The sequence below is a fragment of the Camelus ferus genome, chromosome 5, assembly GCF_009834535.1.
Source record: "Camelus ferus isolate YT-003-E chromosome 5, BCGSAC_Cfer_1.0, whole genome shotgun sequence".
NCBI lineage: Eukaryota > Metazoa > Chordata > Mammalia > Artiodactyla > Camelidae > Camelus > Camelus ferus.
Window position 1 is genome coordinate 38,212,470 of NC_045700.1, and position 22,554 is coordinate 38,235,023.

Here is a 22,554-nt window from a genome sequence, read left to right on the forward strand (position 1 = left end):
CCAGACTACAAAATGTGGATGTGTAATGACCAAAAGAGTTTCATTCTGCTTAAGTGTTACATCATCACATACGCAATTTAGGGATCTCCTACATTAACCCTGAGACAGAACACATACTAATGTGCAAAGAAGGGTCTCCAAGCTTTACTTCTGCCTTATGATTACATACATTCTTGAAATTATTACAAATATTCTTGATATTGGTTATAAGTTCTGATTTTTGTATCAGATTTGACTATCTGATCTTTGGGTTATCTCAAAAGCCCAACATGAAGTTTGTTGTAATTGAATAAAAATAGTCATATTTTTATATGGAAGAATAAATACTCTCAAATGTCTCACAAAATTTAAGATAAAAACAAGATTAGTAAGAATTGACCTACCTTGTCAGATATTAAAGCATGATATAAAGTCACTAAGTATAAATCATTATTATATTGCCAAAGGAATAGACACACAAAGCCAATCTGAGAGGAAAGACATGTGTCCCAATGATACATGATAATTTAATGTATGTATAAATCGGGTAGTATTTAAAATCAATAGAAAAAGAATGACATTTAAATTCTACTAGCACCATCTTCTATTCATGTGAAGAAAATAATTTACAAAACTGCATTTCAAACAGATTTACAGAATTTTCTTCCCAATCATATAACAAAATTATAATCTAGGAAACTACTTGTATAGTTCAGTGGGAATTTTGTAAAACAGAAGAGGATCTCTGACTAAAAAGTACCTAACTGAATCGTATGAAAAAACAAACAAAAAACCAAAAACCTTTAAAATCCAAAAGATATCCTAAACTAAATCAGCATATTGAAAAGGTATTAGAAACAAATTACAATATAGATGAGTGATAAAGCATCGATGTCTATAAACTACACAGAGTTCTTAAAAAATGACAAGAAAAAGGTAACCAAAATTATGTAAATTTGTTATAAATAGATAATTCATAAAAGAAACATCTTTTAAAATTTTTTAAATTTTATTTTTTTACTTTTTTTTTTTTTACTGTATAATAGAAGAAACATATTGATTAACCACTCTTGCTTTATTACAGTGCTCTGACCTTAGTGCTGGTGTTACCTACTGTTAAATATTAAGCCCAGCTCATAGATAATGCAGGTAAAATTAGAGTTAGAATCTGGGCTAAAGTTCTCGTCTTAGAAAACACAACTAAGGCCCTATTTTCCCAGAATCCACATATTTTGACTCACAGTCAAAACTAGATAATGATCAGACATGGACCTCTATGATTCAAGCACAACAATTATATCTGTGTGGAGTGAGTCTTTAACCTTCCCTCCCACTCTGGTTAAGTGTTTCTAACTACTGATATGTTTCAGTTCTGTGTGTATGGCAGAGCATTCTCATCTAAGATTATCAGTAGAAGGGGGAAAATGATATACAGCATATATGTAAAGGATTTAGCATAGCTCCAGAGTGTAAAAATGCACTATACAAGGTGCTGGATCCCAAATGAGGAAGATTCTTATCAGATGGCCCCTAAATTGAGTGAAGAGTTCTGCTAGGGGTAGCCCACGTGGCCAAGAGGAGCCCAAGATGCAAACTGAAATGGGCTTTTTAGGAATAATTGGCATGAAAGAGGCACAATTATATATATTTTTCCATCCACACTCATCCCCATGGATAGCAATATTTCTAAACCAAGAAAACTAAAACATATGCAATTTTTTTCTGAGTCTGTTGCAGGATGGTTATATGATAGTTGGGTTAGATGAACTACTTGTGTTTATTTTCACCCTTAAAAATGATTTAAAGAAACTGGTATATTGATGGGACTTTACATACACATTTTCAATATAAAGCCTAAAGCTATTGGGAATGTCTCAGAAAATTCTTCTAGGAAAGTAAATACTGTACTTTTATCTTGGGAGAAATTATGGTTGGTTTGATTCCATTAGGTTAGATAAGTTCTGAGTTCCTCTAATACTTGAATTTAACGGACCTAAAGTCATATTTCCAAAGACCATTTTAAAAGTGAACTTTTATGTTTCTATTTTTTTATTATTGGCTAAACCTGTGTTGAATATTAAGTGATCCTAAACTGAATTGAGCTTGACTGACTCCAAAGAAAGTATCTGGAAACACGTTACACGCTTGAGCATAAGAAATTGCACCAGAGTCCTGTTTGAATAGTACCATAATCTTAAAAAGTTAAAAACTACTTGAAGCTTCATTTTTTACCTTCTACTAATGTAAGAGGAACACTATTAATAAACAGAGAAACTGAAGCATAGACGTGTGTTCATTGCCTGAGCATGGTGTCTCTACAATGACTGTTTTTCACGTGTTAAGCCCCAGGTCATGCTGTCATTGTTTCTCTGGACTCAGGAACCGCTAAAGATCAGATCCCACTGTTGATGAACTTGCTTTGCATTGAAGCAGCATGGTGTCAGCTGTAAATAAGTCTTTCATGAGAATGGTTGGACACCAGGCTGAAGTGACCATCATCATTTGTGAAACATGATTGAGCATATACAATTTTTAACCTGAAAATACCAGATGCTTGTCTGAAGCTTGATATTGTTCATGTCAGGGGGCTCCAGATGGTACTGATTATGCTCTGTGGCATTTTTGAGACTTTAGGATAAATAGCCTTGGTTAAAAATAAGAAGGACATGTGACTTGCCCTTTCTTAAGCACCTGTTGTTCAGGCACTGGCTACAGTACAGTAACTGTGTGTTAACACTAGTTAACTTGCTAGTGCAAAATTTTACTACCTATCCAGTGTTTGCAGAGCCAGGCAATTCCTGTCAATTAATAAGCATGGAGATGAAAACATCTTTTAAAGTGCATTGTAGATAGCTATTACTTTAATTTCACTCCTAAATAGTAGCTAAGTATTTCTTTATAGAAAACTAAAACATGTCATCAATCCTAAGAGTCGTTATCATTTAAATGCAGGTTTTTTGCCAATTTCCATGTTCCCTTTCTAAATGTGTGGATTACTTGGTAGGCCATTTGGACCTAAGTATTGAGAAGGGGCATATGTCTTTCAAATTAGGCAATATTTGTAATGCTTTCTGTACCCTAACTGCTAATTTTTAAATTTGTGCTTTTTTGTTAAACTATTACTGGTCAAACAAAAATCTCAACCTAAATTGCAGGCTCACCTAGGCAAAAACTGTATTATGTTGTTGCTATTTTTAAATATGAATGATTTTATTTTCTGAAGAATTCTTAGAAACAGGTTCCCTGCCCTTCTCGAGGGGTAGACAGATATGAAGGTCACCATATTTGTAATCATTTTACTGTAGCTCTATGACAAACTAAAGTTTTTCATTGACTGTATTTATCAACATCAGTATATGACGGATCATTAGAAAAAAGGTAAAGGGGGATAAAAACAATATGATGGAGACAAGCCATGCTATTTTGTAAATTTTGCTTTGTATTTCCTCTGGGGTTTGATGTCACAAAGATTGTTTTATCTGAGTTCCTGAATCGGACATAACCAAAGGAAATCAAAATTAATTTCACTCTGGTGTATTGAAACAGGACATGAGTGAAGTCTACCTGAATGTGAAGGTCTGGCACAGATAAAGTTATTTAAATAAGTGTAGCAAATGGGTGCAACACAGTTTTGATGGAGTGGAGTTAGAATGTAGATGCAGGTTAGTGTTAGTAGTGACTAGTTAAATAGCTAGTCGTTAGTAACAGCAGTAAACAGTTAGCAGGAGTAGTTAAGTTCAGTAGTTGGAGTTTGCAGATAACAGAGAAGCCAGAAAGCGTTATGGAAGGAAAAGAAATTAGATTTTTATTAAAATGCTCCTTAGAAATCACATCAGCCCCCAAAAGTAAGAATTTATATTAAAGAAGATGTCATTCTTCACTATTTTCTTTTCTATTTTGATTGGCTTTGTTCGTTGGGTCCATTATAAGTGTATGTCTTGTCACTCAGAGTCCCACTGGGATTCTGAGCATTTTCGTCTACTAGGTTGACTCTTGATTGAAATCTCTAAAAATTCTCCCTTATTCAACTCTTCTTCTATCCTACACCTCCTTATTTCTGAGGAATTAGTTTAGTCTCTGCTTAACCCAGGAGACTGTACCACATAGTACAAGTGACATGGAGTCTTCTCTTTTTTCCCTCAAAGCCAGTGCCTTCACCATTTTTCTTTTATTCCCTGCCTGTCTTTAAGGAACCCTTGCCTATCTGCCCTGCTAAAGAATTTATTCCTCTTTCTAGGTTCTTATTCCAACTCCTTTCTACATTTTTTTTTTTGTCAAAATTTTCTCCATTAATGTCACAGGCTAAAAAAAACCACTCAACTGTTCCCCTTTCTTCCTAAAATAAATTAAACAAAGTTGTCTCTGGATTACTTGCCTTAATTCTGCCTTGGATGTCCCAAATATGTGCCTCTATTCCTGTCCTTGTCTTTACCTGAAATGGTTCCCTTGGGTTCTCTGCCATCCATAATTCTACCACTCACTTAGTTCAGTGGTTTTTGAAAAATACTCGATGCAAAAGCAGATGTTCCACAAGGGAGACTCAGAGGCCAACGACAGGGAGCCAGAGAGTGGGCAGCAGATAGGTTAGATCTCCATTGTCAAGCAGAAAAACTCCCATAATAATTGTTTTGCACATTTAGCAAGTGCAATTTGGGAGCTTTAAAAATATTTGAAAATGACATGTCTAATGAAATTGCAGAGAGGTTAAGTGACTTGTTCAAGATTAGTGGCATATTTAGAGCTAGCACTTGGGTCTTCTGAATTCCGATTCCATACTTTTTTTCCATTATTCAGACATGACTAGGGGGCATTTTTAGGTAAGGAATAAATTTCTCCATTAAATGCTTATAAAGGCTTTTCTTCCATGCAAATATAATTTTAAATTATGGAGTGGTTGCTGTCATAAGTGATTTATTTCTCTCCACCCAGAATGATGTATAGACCATTGGTGACCTTATTCATTCAAGACATGTTCTTTTGTGTGATGCAAGGAAACTCGATTCTACAATGACATGGAAGGTGATTTTCAGTTTTTGGCAATGTTGTAACTTAAATCAATGTTAGATTATGTTTGAAAGGTTAGAAGACAGCTTTGATTTGGGGAAATTCACTGAGATGCCTTCAGTCTTATCCTGATAAAATACTGTCTTCTTCCTAATTAGTTAAATTTCTGTGAGTAGAAGGAAAAGATTTTCTGGACTTAACCTACGGACATTTTTGAGATAATTTTTACAATTCATAAGCCTGACATTATATGCCAAAGAACATCCTCTTCCACTAGCTTCATTATCCTGACCCTTTCCTTTTGCAGTCTGACCCATTTGGTTCAATTGAAACGAAGCCCATAAGTATTGAATGTTTTTGGTTCTGGAACATTCTTGCAATAGCAGTTTCACAAAAAGCAAAAGGAGGCAGGGAATAAGGAATATGGCTACATGCTTTAGGTCAGCTCTTTCTGTTGTTTTGTGATCTCTAAGGAATCAAATATTTTGGGTTATTAAAAACAATTTTAGAGAGTGTGACTGAATATCTTGTACTTCATTTAGACATGATTGAACAGCAAAAATGACCTGAAATGTTTCATGAAAAATTATATTTAAAGTTATACTTAAATGAAATAACGTGGAATGCTGATGCAAAATACAACAGTGTGATGTACTCTTATGTATCACAATACATAAATTTAAATCACTTTAAATTGTTATTAAATTATAATTAAATTAACAATAAACTAACAAGACACAGGGATTTTAACAATGTGGTGTGGGAGGTAAAAAAAATCCACTTAGATTTTTTTTTTAACCTCTCCGTAGTCTAAGAGAACAGTTGCTTTGGTCTAATCAACTTTGTTTTGCATATTGTGCTTAATTAGCAAGCACCTTTCGTTTGCTGAGTTTTCAGAGTTGTCTTGCACTTTTGAGTTTTTACTCACATTGCAGTCACAAGATGAGAAATGTAGACACTGTGTACAAACAAGAAGTTCGTGCAAAGTCAAGCTCTCAAAACCACATGCAAGACTCAGTGGCACATGGTTTAGAGCTCACACACTCCAGGATCATGTGATACAGGCATGCAGATGAAGAGGAAAGAAAAGCACCTACATCATGAAAATAGAGGAGGATGAAAGAAAATGACATTTTCTTTATGACAATTATCTAATGCAAACCGTATACCCATAACCTTTACCAGAGTGGAGAAAGGGGCAGATAAGTGACTTTTTGTGGGGAGGGGGAAACTGTATATAAATATTATTAGAGGTCAAGTCATTGTTAAAGTTAAGGATTTCTATTCTGTACTTGGCCTCTTCCAAGTTGTCTTCCCCAGTTTCTTGCTTTATATTTCCTCTGCTACATCATGCAAAAAAAGATCAGAACTAACACTGGAAATCATTTAACAAGCTCTAAACCTGACAGATAACAAGGGTGTTCTCCACAATTTACACGAGAATTAAATTGGATATAAATACCTCCTGTTCTTACCGGTGGGTGTTGTGATTCCATGTATTAAGGTGTGAAGCAGACAGGAAAGAGATAAATCTTTCATAAGTACATTGTAAATAGGCAAGTGGTATATAAACCATATTCATAGGTAATAGAGTCAAACAATGAAAAGTAAATAGTTGTCACAAAATAGACTTTACACAAAAAAATGGTCACAAAACTAGAGTTATATGGAGAGGGGAAGGACAATAAATAATTGTTTTACTACTGTTATTGAAATAATCTGGCAGTACGGAACAACGAAATTGAGTGACAAGTGTTTAGATTAAAAATTCTTGACACTGCTTCAGCCAGCCCCGCATTAGAGAATCCCCAATAATTTCTGAATGCTGATATCTTCATTAAACAATAATGTGGATGGAAATATGTAAAAGTGACCAATTTGCAGGTACTTTCTTGTGAGATTAAAGTGTTACCTTGGTTAGATAAATTTATCAAATGAATTTGCACAAGTAACTTTGAGATCATTAGAAGTAACTAATGGAATTCAGTTATGGTTTTGTATGAAATGTGCTGATTGATTAGCTCTACAAATTAAAATTTTTATAATGGCATGCTCTTACTCCTTAGCCAAATAAATCATGCACAGCTACGATAAACTTATGTATAAATACATCTTCCAAACTGAGCAATATTTGCAAAGCTTTCTGCATCTTGACTGCTAATTTTGAATCTTTGCTTTCTTGTTAGGATATTACTGGTCAGATACAAAATATCAATCTAAATAGCAACCAATGGTTCACCTTTGGAAAAACTATATTATGGTTTTTATGTCATTTAAAGTGAATGATTTTATTTTTTAAAGAATTCTTAGAAACAGGATCCTTGCCCAATGGAGGAGTAACTAGATGGGAGGGTACCATAATTTTAATCTTTTAAAAATAGGTCTATGATATGCAATAGAATTTGTATTTATCACATAATTTATTTTTTAAGTAATCAATCTCTACAGCCAAATAGCTAGGTCAAAAGGATGTGAAGAAATTCTCCTAATAATAAAAAGAGCTCTTTGAACCACATTACTATTATTAGTCATATTGGTTCTTGAGCACTGATAGAGGAGGGAAGAGTTAAGAAAAGTGACTGTGGATGTTGAATTGAATTAAGAGTTATGAAGGAATCCATAGTTCCCCCTTGAAAGGAAAGATGCATTATACCAGGTACAGTAAAAGGGCACATAGTTAATTGATTAAAATATATTGTCCTGTTTAACAGAAACATGAAACTTCCTATCATAAAATATTTATGATATACTTAAGCTCCTTAACCTCTCCCACAGATCCTCAAAATGTCCTATTTTTAAAAATATTTTTGTTGGGGGCATTAAAGCTATTATTTACTTGTAAAATCTTAATCCACATGGCTCCACCTACTTTTGTGGGTGCTAGCAGCTAGGCCATGTAGTGAAAACCAAGTCCCAATTTAGCAAAGCTCTCTCTCACCAGAAGTGGGAGCTCTGCTACAAACAGTTGTATCAGTTTGCATCATGTTATAATGCCTTTGCCACACAGTATAACTAGATATAGCACCATGCAATGCCATGAATTGAGAATGAGAGACTATCTCCAGGGGAGAAAATAAACATCCGAGAGAGGAAAACAAAAGCAAGGGGTTCAAAGCTGGTGAGACTGGATTTTTCCATTTTGGCTGTAGCTATAATGCCTGAGGGGCTCCAGTTTTGGAAAACAGAAATACATACCATGTTCATGTCAATGCCATTGGTGTAAGTCCAGGCGTGCTGGAAGTATTCTTCAAGCCGTTGTCTCAGAGGGTTGGGGATTTGGTGAAAACGAATGAACTCTTTTACTCGCAGCATCTGCATGTGGTACCTGGCAGTTCCCGAGTATAGCCTTTGGATAATCGCAGATACGTTCCCAAAAATGCTTGCATACATTAATGCTGGATAGGATAAAAAACAAAGTTATAGGGGAAAGGCTGCACTTGGGCATGTTATATCCTGTCAGAATCTCAAGTATGTAGATTTTTTATTCTCTCAATCCATCTGTGAGGATTTACTAATGCTTCATGGGGAGTAAAGAAGTTAACACTGTTGTAAAATTTATAATTTTGATGATAAATCTGGAGAAGGAAAAATGTCCAAATTCACCATCAATTTGAAATTAAAGTAAAAACTCAGATTGTTTATGATATCAACCTGTAACCAACCCAGAGCATTGTCTAGAGACAAAATGCATCTAGAATAAACATTTTGTTGGTAATGTAATAAGAAGGTATGTCATGAGGTTACTACAAATCTGTTTTCTGGAAGTGAAGTTAAAATGTTAATTTTAAAATTGTGGCATCTCTATCTCAGACTTAAATCTAACCTTGTAATATTAAAAAATCTACTATAAAGTTTAAAATTATTTTGAATATTTTGGATTTGCTAAGGAATGAGAAATTTTGAGAAACTCATAGTTTCCTTAGTGTGTTTATCTGCATATAACTTTTAATCTATTAAAATTCATTTAATTTCTACATGAGAAACAAATATCTCTAGCTTAAAATATGAGAATATAGTTTTGTTTTTGTAGAGAAAAATAGAATACCTCTGTTTTTTCATCTCTAGGAAGAAAAAAACTAATATTCAATACTGGGTTGGAATGACCTTTTTAATGGTCCTGGGATAAATATTTATGATTCAATGTAAGCTTTTTAAGCATCTTCTCTTTCTTATTATATTTGTATTCAGTTTCTAATAATCCTAAAAAAATGCTATATTCTGTACAGAAAGTCACATTATGATACATGGTATATCTTGACCTTTGGGTGTATGTCAGAAACTTAAAAGAGGAAGTAACACATGTTTAAGACACTGGAACTGCAATACATTAAGCAGGAAGGAAAAAATAAAACACCTCGAAGTACTTGTTTCAACTAAATTCAACCAACACATTTTTTCCACCAACATATTTTACAAATAATTATCTCTATAAACTACTTATTTTTAAAGTAAATTTTGGCCAAATTTAGTCTGTTTTAAAGTGATTTTATTTTCTTGGTCAGTCATTTGCTTTCTTTTCCATCTTATCTTTGTCTCTTGGTTAGCATGGTCCACAGATGTCTCAATAAGAAAATGTCCCAGAGAAAGGGATGGCTTTATTTTCATCTATTTAAAGGGATGAAAATTGGGGAGACCTATAGGGAGGCTGAACTGGGATTTGTGAAAGACAGTAGTTCTCATTAAGGCAGACATGCTGTTTAGCTTGTGTCTTCTACAGACATAAGACTCAAGCCTAATTTGAATAAATGAATAGTTGACTAAAAAGAGAGTTAGCAATACTTACCTGAAACTGATTCCTATGATCCAAGGAGATTCATGTGAAAAATATATTTTACCCTGCCTAACTGTAGTGTTAGAAATATTTATGCCTACTGTTATGTGTCCAAAGTACTTATATTCTCAGGAAAACAGTTTAGTTAGTACAGATTAAGTTCACTTGATTTAATCAGAAGGCACATAATCAATGCTGGTTATTTTACTTAAACCACATAATTATGGGAAGAAGAGTCAGGGAAAACATTCTTGTTTTATTTTTAATAAATACTGTGGCTTTGTCTCTATATTGCCATAAAAATGAACCGAACATTAGCTTGGATCATAAACAGGTATTTCCACTCATTGACAAGGTGGCAAAATCTAGATGATAAGAATAGTTGAATACATGAATAGCGTATATTTCTCTAAGGAAATTCTATGCTGATGGCTTTTTAAATTATAATGAAGGCATGAATTTTTTCCTAGTTTTTTAGGAAGCAAGTGGAGCTAAAGGCTGTAAGCAAGAGAGATGTACAAAATGATTATATTCTGTATACATTATTTAATGCCCAGCAACTGGTATAAAATAAGAATCAAAAGCAAGTTGGCAGACTATCTAAGCATTTCTTTCCTCAACTCAATATTTTGTTTAGCTTTCCTTAATAGAAAATTCTTCCTTCATCAAAATGGTTTGCTTTAGGTTTAAGTATTATAAAAATGTAACAGGTTTAATTAAAAATTTCAGCACACCACACTCCAAATCTGATATTCTCACCGAACTAATGAATTTAGTGGTCACTGGGTAATAGCTGAAACTGGCTGATAGAACAAATACACTTGCTTTTCTACTTATTATACAAACTTAAAAAAAAATAAATTTTATTGATGTGTAATTTACATGTAGTAAAATGAATCTATTTTAAGCATATAGCTCAGTTTTGACAAATTGTATACAGCCCTGTAAGCATAATCAAGACATAGAACGTTTTCCTTATTCCAAAAAATTCCTGTGTCCCTTGGCAGCCTGCCCACTCATTTCTAGGTTGACCCTAGACAACTACTGAGCTCTTTTATGTCTTCACAGACTAGTTTGTATTTCCTAGAAATTCATGTAAATGGAATCACAATGTACATATTTATTTGTTTCTGACTTCTTTTGCTAGTACATTGTTTCTGAAATTAAAAATCTGATGCATATGTATCAGTAATTTGTTCTGTTTTTAATCGATGAGTAGATTTGCATCCCGTGGCTCTTCCACAGTTCATTTCTCTCTTCTGTTGATGAACTCTCACTGTTTATAGTTTTTTTACTATTATGAATAAAACTGCTATGTACAAGTCTTTGTGTGCGCATATATGTTCATTTCCTTTTGAAGTATCTAGGAATGGAATTACTAAACTGTATGGTATGTTTAACTTTGTACGAAACTGCCAAATTATTTCCCAAAGTTGGTGTCATTTTACATTCCCATCAGCAATATCTGAGAAGCTCGGTTGTTCTACAACCTTTCCAGCACTGAGTATTGCCTTGTTTTAACCACTGTAGTACTGTATAATACCTCATTAGAGTTTTAACTATATCTCCCTGATGACTAATAACATATTTTCATGTGTTTATTGGCCATTCATATATCTTTCATGAAATGCCTGTTTAAATATTTTGTTCACTTTTAAATTGAATTGCCTTCTTATTATGGAGTTGTAAGAATTCTTGATATATTCTGGATACAAGTCCTTTTTGAGATCTCAGTATTGAGAATATATTCTAGCTGATCATTTGCATGTTCCTTTACTTAGCAGTGTCCTTTGAAAAGTTGTAGTTTACTAATTTTGGTGAAATCTAATTTATCAATTTTTATTTTGTGGGTCAGAATTATTCTTTTGTTTGTTTCAGTTTTGGCAATCTGTATCAGTCAAAGAATTTGTTCATTACTGCTAAATTGTCATATTTATCATTATAAATTCCTATTATTTCATTGTCCTTTCAACATCTTTAGAATTGGTAATAATAGCTTTTCTTTCATATTGGATATTGGTAACATATCTTTTTTCTCTCTCTTCAGCCTAGTTGGAGGTTTATCAGTTTTTTCTCGATCTTTCAAAAAGCCAGAACATACTCCCATTAATTTTCTCTATTGTTTATATGTTTTCTATTTTATTAATTTACCTCTTATTTTCTATTATTTATTCTACTTATATTAGGTTTAATTTCCTTGTCTTTTACTAGCTTCTGAAGATAGAAGCTTAGATCTTTGATTTTTTAGACCTTCGTCCTTTTTAATAACCACAGTATTTAAGCTGTAAGTTTCTCACTGTTTTAGCTCTCTCTTATAAACTTTAATATTTCATTTTTATTTTCATTCAGTTAAAAATTTTTTTTCTAATTTTCCATGTGATTCTTTCTTTGAACCATGGGTTATTTGCAAGTGTAATATTGTGAACTTTCTATTTTTTTAAAATAATTTCTAGTTTCTCTTGTAATCAGAGAAATACTCTGTATCTTGTATGATTTAGTACTTTTAAATTGGTTGAGGTTTCTTTTTGGTCCAGAATAGGATCTATCTTGATGACTTGTTTTGTAGGATGGTATTTGATCTGTCTTGGTCAATGTTCCATGTACATGAGAAAAGGATGTGCATTTTGCCAGTATTTTATAATTGCCAAATATATCAAGTTAATTGATAGTATTGTTCAAGTATTTTATATCTTTAGTCAATTCCTGTTTCCAGTAACTTTTCTTTACACGCTGTAAAAACAAGAAATTCTCTCAAAATGTTTGTTAGGCAGGTTAGATATACAAATCATGATATACAGTTGCATTTATTTACTGGTTTATGTGTTTTTTAAATTAAATGTGTGTGTTTTATATATAATATTTGAATAAAGATATAATCTTATGTTATATATTAGAAGAAATAACTATAAATATATGAGCATAACTTATATTCAAATTTACTTAATGGCTGCTTAAATTTTTCTTTATTTTTCATCTTGAATGGTGTATATTTTAAAAATGAATTCTCTGGTTACCCTTCCCTGTACACATTCAGCAGTACGACTGGTGATTGTCCTTGCAAGTAGGAGCTTTTAAAATGTATCTATACATTTTTGAGTTATTTGCATTTAACTAGATGATAGCTTTTAATGTTTAATTTTTAGTTGCTTTGAATTATCTTGCTATAAGAGGGACGATAGAGTACTTTTTTTTTTTATAACTTGGCTTCAAATTTTTATTTTAGAATTAAGATTGGATTTAAAGAAGCTTAAGGATAATGAGAGCATTCAGCCTGATAACTAGACTGTATAGACTTTGGCTGGGATGAGTATATATGTAGTATTTTACATTATATTTTGAATACTGTATTTTATTTTTAGGTTCAAATCAAGCCACTCATTTATATAACAAAATACAGAAAACCAAATCATTTTCTAATACAATTGGATCTAAATGGAAATATCATGTGTAAATATACACATACATCAAACGGCTAAGCAAATTTCAGGCCATTCTTACTATTGCTAAGTTTTGAGTCTTATTTTACCTTTTTTCTTTATTTATGGCATAATAGCTCTTGACAGAATTCTCCAGGAACATTTATAAACTTTTTCCTGTGTGATGCTAAGCTTTACATAATCCCATTTTGATTAAGTTTTGTAGAATCAAGACTATTATTCAAATAAGAGATATTATACGGAATGTGGATGTATCTTACTCTACTCAATTATTTAGAGTATTTTCTCTTTTCTTAAGAGATAAAACTCATCTGCAGGAAACAGGTATTCTTCCCGAAGAATCAACAGAAACAGGCTAGTGCCACATTTCAAAAAGAAGGCAGGAAGACAGGAGGGAAGGAAGGAAGGAAGACAGGAAGGAAGAAAAAGTAGAAACTGCCAATAATCCCCTGATTTAAGACGTAGAGATTGGGTACAGAGCAAGTAAAGAACTGAGTTTTCTTCAATTTAAAATAATTGATATAAACAATATTATGTATTTCACTTAATCTTCACAAGTGGTAAGGATTCGTAAGTGGTGAATAAGTTAAACTTCAGCACATTTAGAAAATTCTTTCTTGCAAATTCTAAGTTTCAAGATGCAGGTTCTGTCTTTTTTTTTTTAACCGTTGTTTAGATTGAAGTATATTTAATTTACAATGCTAGTTTCAGCTGTATAGCGAAGAGATTCAGTTATATACATCTATTCTTTTTCAGATTCTTTTACATTATAGGTTATTAAAAGATATTGAATATAGTTCCCTGTGCTATATACTAGGTCCTTGATGTTTATCTCTTTTATATATAATAGTGTGTATATGTTAATCCCAAACTCCTAATTTTTCCCACCTCACCCACCCTACTCCCATTTCCCCCTTTGTTAAAGATTGTTTTCTATGTCTGTAAGTCTATTTCTGTTTTGCACACTATAAAAAGAGTGTGTAGATAAATATACAGGTGTATAAATAATTAAAACAAATCTTGTTTCCTCTTCTTTGTTTGTTACCAATGCTACTAAAACTGATAACTACTATAAAGTATTTACTAGCAGTTAGAATCCCAGAGTGGTTGAGAGTGTGTTTGCTCTGAGAGATCAGTCTCTCCGGAAAGAATTTTTGTATTTTTTTGAGTGGGTCCCACTTTCCATTTCCTTGTGGGTGCAGTGCTACTTTTGTGTCTGTGCCAAGACTTAGCCTAAATTTGCAGAATATCTTAAGAGTTATTTAAACATAAAGTTATTTGCCTATATAATCTTATTAAAATAAAAACACTGATATATATATATATGTATATAAAGTAAATTTTAAATACAGTGAACAATAAACTGGGTGAATCTATTTAAGTTTCGTAAGTAAAGGTTATCTAAGCACATTTTATTAGTCAATAAGTTAACATTTAAAAATCAACTCTCTGGATCTATTTTCAAATTTGTATGCAATCTAAGAAGGATGCTTTTTTTTAAACTTTAAAAATCCATCATGCTTTTGTCAACTGCTGCTGGGAATCAGGAAGGTTATCTGTGGTGGTTCCACAGTGTGATTTTAAAAAATATTAATATTAAAATATTTTTAGTTAACACAGAATTTTTTCTTATCCCAAAGAATATTCCTTTATAACTGATGCTCATCTCATTACCTCATTATAGGGTAAAGGGCAGTCACTTAGGCCCTGGCATAATGTCAGAGAGAAAGGAATTTTTAGGCAATGGCAGGAGAAAAAATATATATATGTATGTATGTGTATATGTACATATATATGAAACATTGATTTACATTATAATTAAGAAGGTGATATCTCTCTCTCTATATATATATATACATATATATAAAACCTAGTAATGTAATGTAAACTAATCTTTCTCATTCTAATCTGGCCTCAGCTTGAAATAGAAAATGACCACCAGTAATAAATTATAGACACATTTTTACATCAGTAAAAATGAACTGTAAGTTTCAATTCCTGAATCCCAAGACCCATGCCACTCCAGTTTTATGGTCATGGTTTCCTGACATCATGAAAGAGTATTAGTGTTTCCGCTTCACTGAGAGAAATAGATTTGATGGAATATAATACACATATATTTAATCTCATTATCTCTACAATTTTCTATAATTTCTTCTTTATCTAATTCTAAATGTTCTAGAGGTATCAATTTTGTGATATTTTATCCTAATAGATAACAAAAGAGAAATCTACTTACAGCCAATCAACATGACACAAATTGAAAAGATTTTCTCCGAATTGGTGTTAGGAGACACGTTCCCGAATCCTACACTGGTTAAACTGCTGAAGGTAAAATAGAGTGCTGTGACGTATTTGTCTTTAATGGATGGTCCAGAACTTGAGTCACTGTCATTGTAACGTTTCCCAATTTGTTGTCCTAAGGAATCCAACCATCCGATTTTGTCAGTCAGGTAGGGCCTCTCTACATTCCCAATCGCATACCAAATGCAAGCCAGCCAGTGAGCAATCAGGGCAAATATGCACATTAAGAGCATTAGAACAGCAGCCCCATATTCTGAGTATCGATCAAGTTTCCGGGCTACTCTCACAAGACGAAGGAGTCGAGCTGTCTTCAAAAGACCAATTAATGTTGTTGTCTGTGGAAATAAATGTCCATGGTCAGAAACTGTTGGCCAACAATCCAACATATGTTCCTGTGGAAGCAAGCTAAGTAGAAACAGGTTAAAACAATATGGTAGCCCTGAAGATAACTGTATATTTGAATTAAGTATTAAGGTTAGGTTTTTAAAAATTTTTTTACACCTGCCTTGAAAAATACATTGAAAGTGTGTAGTACATTAATTCAGTGTCTTGGCATGTAAGACTTATGGGACAGACTCTATCTGCTTAGTTTTACACTCTAACCAAGTGCCTGGCACATAATGGATACTTAGTAAATCATTCACTAACCGACAAACATTCCATTGTGTTACTGGTGTGCCTAGCAAGTACCGCACACTGGGATTATAGTGTTGAACAAACTGATGTGGTCATTTTTATAATAAAAAGAGACATTTATTCACTAGACAGTGTATTCTTTTATGAAGAAAAATAAGGCCTGCTGCTTATTGGTAGAAATAGATTTAAAACCATTTTTTATTGAAGTATAGTTAATTTAAACGTTGTGTTAGTTTCAGGTGTACAGCAAAGTGATTCAGTCATATATATATATATATATATATACATTTTTTTTTCAGATTCTTTCCCATTATAGATTACTGCAAGATACTGAATATAGTTCCCTGTACTATACAGTAGGACCTTGTTTGTCTATTTTGTATATAGTAGTGTATATATGTTAATCCCAAACTCTTAATTTATCCCTCAGATATTTTTCAAATAAGCATCATTTAAGATCATCTCAGAGAGTGAAAAGTGTGACAATGATAATAAGCAGAGTGATATGATAGTTTTCGGGGACCTGGGTCAGATGGGGACACTTTAGAAAAAAAAAAAAGGCCAAAGAGTCTTGCTGAGGAGCTGACATTAGAATTTAGGAGGATTTGAATAATGAGAAGGAGCCAGTCAAGCAGGTAACTGGGAAATTTATTGGATGACTGTGTGCATACATTAGGTACTATATTTAAATCATTTTTTCCTTCCTAAATGTGTTGAATTGAGAAAATGATTCTCGATACCCCAATGATATTATGTATTTTGCTTTGGAGTGTGCCATGTGTAACTAATTGCATGATTATTACTGCCCAGGTATCTAATGATAAGACACTTCTATTTAATAACAGGATACTTAACTGGTTGTTTGGATTTGAAATCTGATGAGTACAAATTACAAGTTCATTTCTTAGGTTTCTTAAACAATCTCAAGTATAAGTACTATATAATTCACAGGGCATATAATTATTCCATAGTTACATGGTGTTTACCAATCAATTATTGCATCATTTTATGTGTTCATTGTTGGTGTTTATTTTGCAAAGTACATCTATCTGCGTTAAGAACACTTATATTTTCATGAAAGAAATAGCACGTGGTATAACTGTCATCCTGTACCTTCATATTGACTTGGTGGCAAAAAAGCTCTAAATGTCAAGAAAGCCTTTCAATAAAATTTTATAAGTATTATAGTTTTTTTTCCCTGTGCCAGAGTGGGCACAAGGGGAGGGAAGATCCCTCAATCACCCCTGGATTCTTTTCAGTTAGCGTTGGAATCCTCTAGAGATGAGAGGAGCTTGTGTAGTTGAGATGTGCTTATCACAACTGGATTATGATCTTTGCTCACTTGGGGCTAGATGGAGAGGTGAATCTTCTCTGTTTCCAATGCTGAGTTATTTATTTTTCAGGGTACAATACGGGAAACTGTTTTTTTTTTCAATCACAAATTTAAAATTATATCTCTTCAGTGAATAAATAGTGAGTTTAAGTGAGTATGAGGTCGTACCTTGGGAGAAAAGTCAACTTTCCACCATTTGTATTCTCAATGTTTCAGCTTAGCAGTTATGTGTTATGCGGTAGAGCAAAAATGATGACATAAAAAGAAAAGGAATCAAATCTGCTGTGTATGCCACTTCTCTCCTTTCTGCCCTCCCCCCAAAGAAACCTCTGGTGTTTCTTTTAGAATTATGTCAAAATGAGTTAAAACCTAGATGACAGTAAGTTCTCTAGGAAGATAAAACATATAACATATAATAACAAACAAGTGACATTTCTCTCTGGACCAAGAAAGCTTAAGAAGTAAGGTATGCAAAGAAGTCTCAAACCAGATGATATTATTTACACAAAATAACTGCAGACAGAGAGGGACAGTGAGAGAGAGGGAAGGAGAGAGAGGAGAGATTATTAAGCAGTCATTTTACCTTTCAGTTGCATCATAAGGATGAGTGAATATTGACTTCAACAGTCAAAGCTTTGCTCTTGTGATTCTGTAACATGTACCCAAGCATAACTATATATGCTAGTTTGACAATGTAACAAATGATTTGGCTTTATTTCTATGGTTATCAAGATGCTGCTAATATGCCTGGGCATTCTTCCTTAGCTACAGTTGTGTATAGCACATCTTGTAGATGACACTTTAGATTGCAATAACTCTCTTCTTCCTTTTAAAATATCTCTGTAAAAAGTTAAGGTGTTTTGCCCCAGGTTACACTATAGAGAGAAGTGACTGCATCAAAATCTCAGAAAGAGTAGACTAAAAAATGATCAATCTCCTCTTTCTGATCTGTTGATTATTAGTCCTCATTGTTTAGTTCAATAGACTATCTTTGTATTATCTGCAAGTTGAAAAATGGAACCAACAGCTACCTTACAATATAATTGTGTTACCATCAGAATTTGGCTGAATAAAATATTTTCAGAATGTGCAGTTATCTCAGTGTATCTAATTTTTTATATTGAGGTAAAAGTTAGTTTCCTATATTAAGTATGACTTTTTAAACTAAACTTTACATTAAAAATATATATTCTAAACAACCACAGTTTTGTAAATATGCTAGACACTAGATCCAGATTCAAGAAAATTATGTGGATTCTTTTTAGAAGACATTTCATAATAGCAGGCAAATATCTCTCTTAATGTAAGTGGAATTCTTTTTGAAGAACTGAAATTATAATAAGTGATTTCTTGTCAGTATTAAACCACTCTACTTAAGAATAGATTTGGCTACAGTTAAGCTGAGAAAGCATCAATAAGAGAAAATCTTATGCCCAAGAATTTTTTAAAAAATAATTTTGAAAAATAATTCTACTTTCTTTTTAGTAAGAATTTTCAAAAATCTTACGTTTCAAATTCTTTTACTTCAGAGGTTTACTCTTTAAAATCTCTGCCTATAGTAAATGAATAGAATTATTCTTTTATACATGAGGAAATATAAGTATGTGATCTTTGGTTTTGCCTACAGGGTTGCTAGGAAAAATCATCATTGAAATTTTCTGCTTAATCCATCATTCTGTCCTGTCTGTCTAGTAATAATTTGGGTACAAGTGGGGAAAAGGGAACACTTAGTGAGTAGTAAATTTCATAACTCCACACTCATGTTTTGCTTTATTTCATTTCTATGTCCCTCCGAGCTCTGGTACTTGTATACATCATTCAATAAATTACCCGATAAAACTCAGTAATATTGAAGCTAGTTTCTAGTCTTTTGTTTGGCTTGGGCCACACTATTTCAATATTTCTAAAGACACACTCGCTAGTACAAAGAGCTGTATTTTGAGTGTGTATAAAGCCTGGGGGGTCACCTCACTTATTCTTCCGTTATTCATACCAAACCTCACAAATTTCTCCACCAACTGGCTTTCAGAGAAGATTTCACATCCTTCAACATTTAACAGCCCTTACAGTTGAGACTTCAATTTTTATTTTGTTTTATAACTAACATTCTATTTTGCTGCAGTTTGAACTCACTTTCTCTCTTTAGTCATAGCAACATGGAAAACTGGGCATCAAATGATTCTAAGTAGCAGCAGGCGAATGTTACAGTAAATAAACAATTATGAGCATCATATTTTTAACATTGGAATTTGACTTATTCTAGAAACATTTAACCAAAAATTGTCCCTCATACCATCTTTAGCAAATTGTAGTCAGTGGATCACATAAAAATAATGAATAAGTGGTCCACGTAATACAAAATATTTTATGGAATGCTCTTGTATTTCCTTAGTTCAAAAATTATTCCATTGTGGATCCTGCATCTCTCACTTGTCATGCCACAGATTTTTGGAGAAGTGACCAACAGCCTCAAATACAAGCCAATGGAAACGTCTGCCTTAATTCCCAGGAATCATCTAATGAGAGACACAGCTTCTTTATGTGCAGACACATAAGTGCATGCATATCTTCAAAATGTTCTTTGTTATTTTAATTTGAACATGAGTACGTCTAATATTTTAGAAATTCATTTTCAACAAACTAATGACAACCATTGTAGAGACCAGATTCAGAAAGAATGCTAACAAGGAGATCAGTGTTTCTGTACAGAGGCCTGCTAAGCTTTTCTTTACCCATTCCATGATTCATCTATCAGACTAATGAAGCAAACATATCAGGGTGAGGCAGAAACTCCTCTTTCCTATTAGAACTTATTTCTGTCAAAGAGTATTTACTTATGTTTCAAAGGCCTTGCCTGCATTCAGAATTCATGAAAAATTACAGTGAAGTGTGAAAGGAGAAAGGTCAACAAAGCAAGTAATTTATCAAAAGAATACTACTGATTTTCAGGGGAGAAAGAGTTTAATGAAGCATGTAACTAAATAGAGTGCTCTAAATTCTAACCACTAATATCTCTGAAAGTAAAATTTGCCACAGAGAAGCAAAATATGGAAAAATTGGCGGCAGATAATGAAAAGCTGACTTTCTGGAGACTGAACCAATACTATTGTTCCTTTGCATCCATGATATTGAGGTGATTTGCTGTGGATGGCATGATGTTTGACGATGCAAAAATTAAGAAATTGAGAATCTTTTCCTTGGCCTGTCTGATGGCACTAACATCAAGAAGATATTAATGACATAAAGATATGCCCAGTTACTGCCAGTAGTCATTTTCAATGACAACAGGTCTTGTGGTATTTGTATACTATATGTATACAGCACAGCTACGTCAGTCTGCATTGGTAATTCTCACAGTCACAGTGTTTCTAGGCATCTAAATGTTAATATATGCATATACAGATATCTACCTGTATAAAGGCACGTACCCACATATATACATATATAAGCACACACATACATATATATTCACCCCTTATAGTAAAATGCAAATATAAGGAAAACTAACAATATTTAGATTAATATTGAATTTACTATTTAAATATGGACCTCCACATTATCACTTAGGTATAAGCATCTGATAACTTCATTATATCTTTTAATTTAGACATTTCTGAAGCATGTATACATTCAACTAGGTATTTTATTATGAACACTTAAAAAATTTTTCCTTTATATTAAGGGTGGGCAATATATGCTACATTTGTGAAATTATGTGTGTAAGAAGGTTCTATTACCTATGACTTTTATTTAACAACAGTAGAAAGGCGCTTTATAAAATATTTGTAGTATTGGTTCTGATAGGGTGGGGAACCAACATTTTATGACTCCATGCCCGAAGTGGGCTTCCCCTCTGATGATCATGACCTTTCTACCCTTTCTACCTGGAAAACTTTCACTGGTAATCAGGAGCCTCCTTTCGCATGCTCACATGTCCCCTTGTGCATAGTACTATGAAAGCCTTTATCAGACAGCACTCCATTTACCTGCTGCTCTTCCAGTCTTGGGTGCAAGCTCCCAGATAGTTGGGTCCTTGTCCTACTCTTTTCTGTAAACTCAGGGTCTAATACATTGGCACTTAGTAGGTTCCCAATAAATGCTAATAGAATGAATGAACCTACTTGAAAAGGGGGTAAGCATAGCCTTTTCTGGAAATGACAAAATGAATTAAGTCAATTCTTGTTACAATTTATAGAAAATGTGCCTGAAATTCAAATTGCTAAAGCAGGTAAAATCACGCTACTCTTTTTATAGTGGAAGTGGATGGTTCTGACTCTTAACAGCCTGTCTTGCTGTCAACCCTGGAGGGCCTCTGAGACTCTCAGGCACTTCCATGAAACCCCAGTGTGAAATACACTGGCCTAGGTGATCCCTCATCAGAGTGACCTTGAGCTTCATTATTTTAAAATCTGTCATTTAATTTGGGGTCAAAAATCCAAAGAGTTATTTTTTTTTCATATTCATATGATGAAACTTCCCAAATTAGTCCATTTGAATGTAAGAGCTCTCTTCTTTGGAAGCATTCCTTTTCTTTTTCTGTCAGAAACAAAAATGAATACTGAATATTTTAAATTCTCGCATAACGTGACACATTATACACTTTTGGAAAAATTTTATTCTGAAATATCACTACATTCTGAAAAGCCTGATTATAGTTATATAATATAGTTTGTATATAAAATGAGTATCTTCATTGTCACTCTCGAAAAATGTATGCAGTAGTCCATTCCATCACTCGTCTTGTTACCTTTCATAGCTGAGCAGCCCAGTATCTGATTCTTTTATGCTCCTACCAGACCCACCCCTCCAGCTGCTTCCTTGATGCTGACATACTTCCCCCTGCCACACATCTCAAGCTCCAGTGCTTTGCAGCACAATGACTGTCCTCAAAACTCTTCCTCTCTGTCTTCCATTTCTCCAGGATTTCTAGCTGCAACTAGCTCATCTAATAACTACTATATGATAATAGACACAATACATCTTTGTTGAATAAACGAGTAATTAAGGTATTTATGGATTAATGTGATAACATGTAAGTTTTTAAAGGAAGACTTTGTTAAGAAACAGGGACTTTAATCCAAAGGGATGGG

At 33.2% G+C, this 22,554-nt stretch overlaps 1 protein-coding gene across 3 annotated transcripts in view; it reads right to left on the reverse strand.

The window, feature by feature from the left end:
• Positions 1-22,554, reverse strand: part of KCNH7 (potassium voltage-gated channel subfamily H member 7) — a 390,226-nt gene that overhangs the window by 35,380 nt on the left and 332,292 nt on the right. For all 3 annotated transcript variants that reach the window (XM_032479579.1, XM_032479578.1, XM_032479577.1), the window contains 2 exons: positions 15,431-15,830; positions 8,179-8,378 (listed from right to left, as the gene is read on the reverse strand). In XM_032479579.1, the coding sequence (XP_032335470.1) occupies positions 8,179-8,378; positions 15,431-15,830 (600 nt within the window). The remainder of the gene's footprint in view (positions 1-8,178; positions 8,379-15,430; positions 15,831-22,554) is intronic.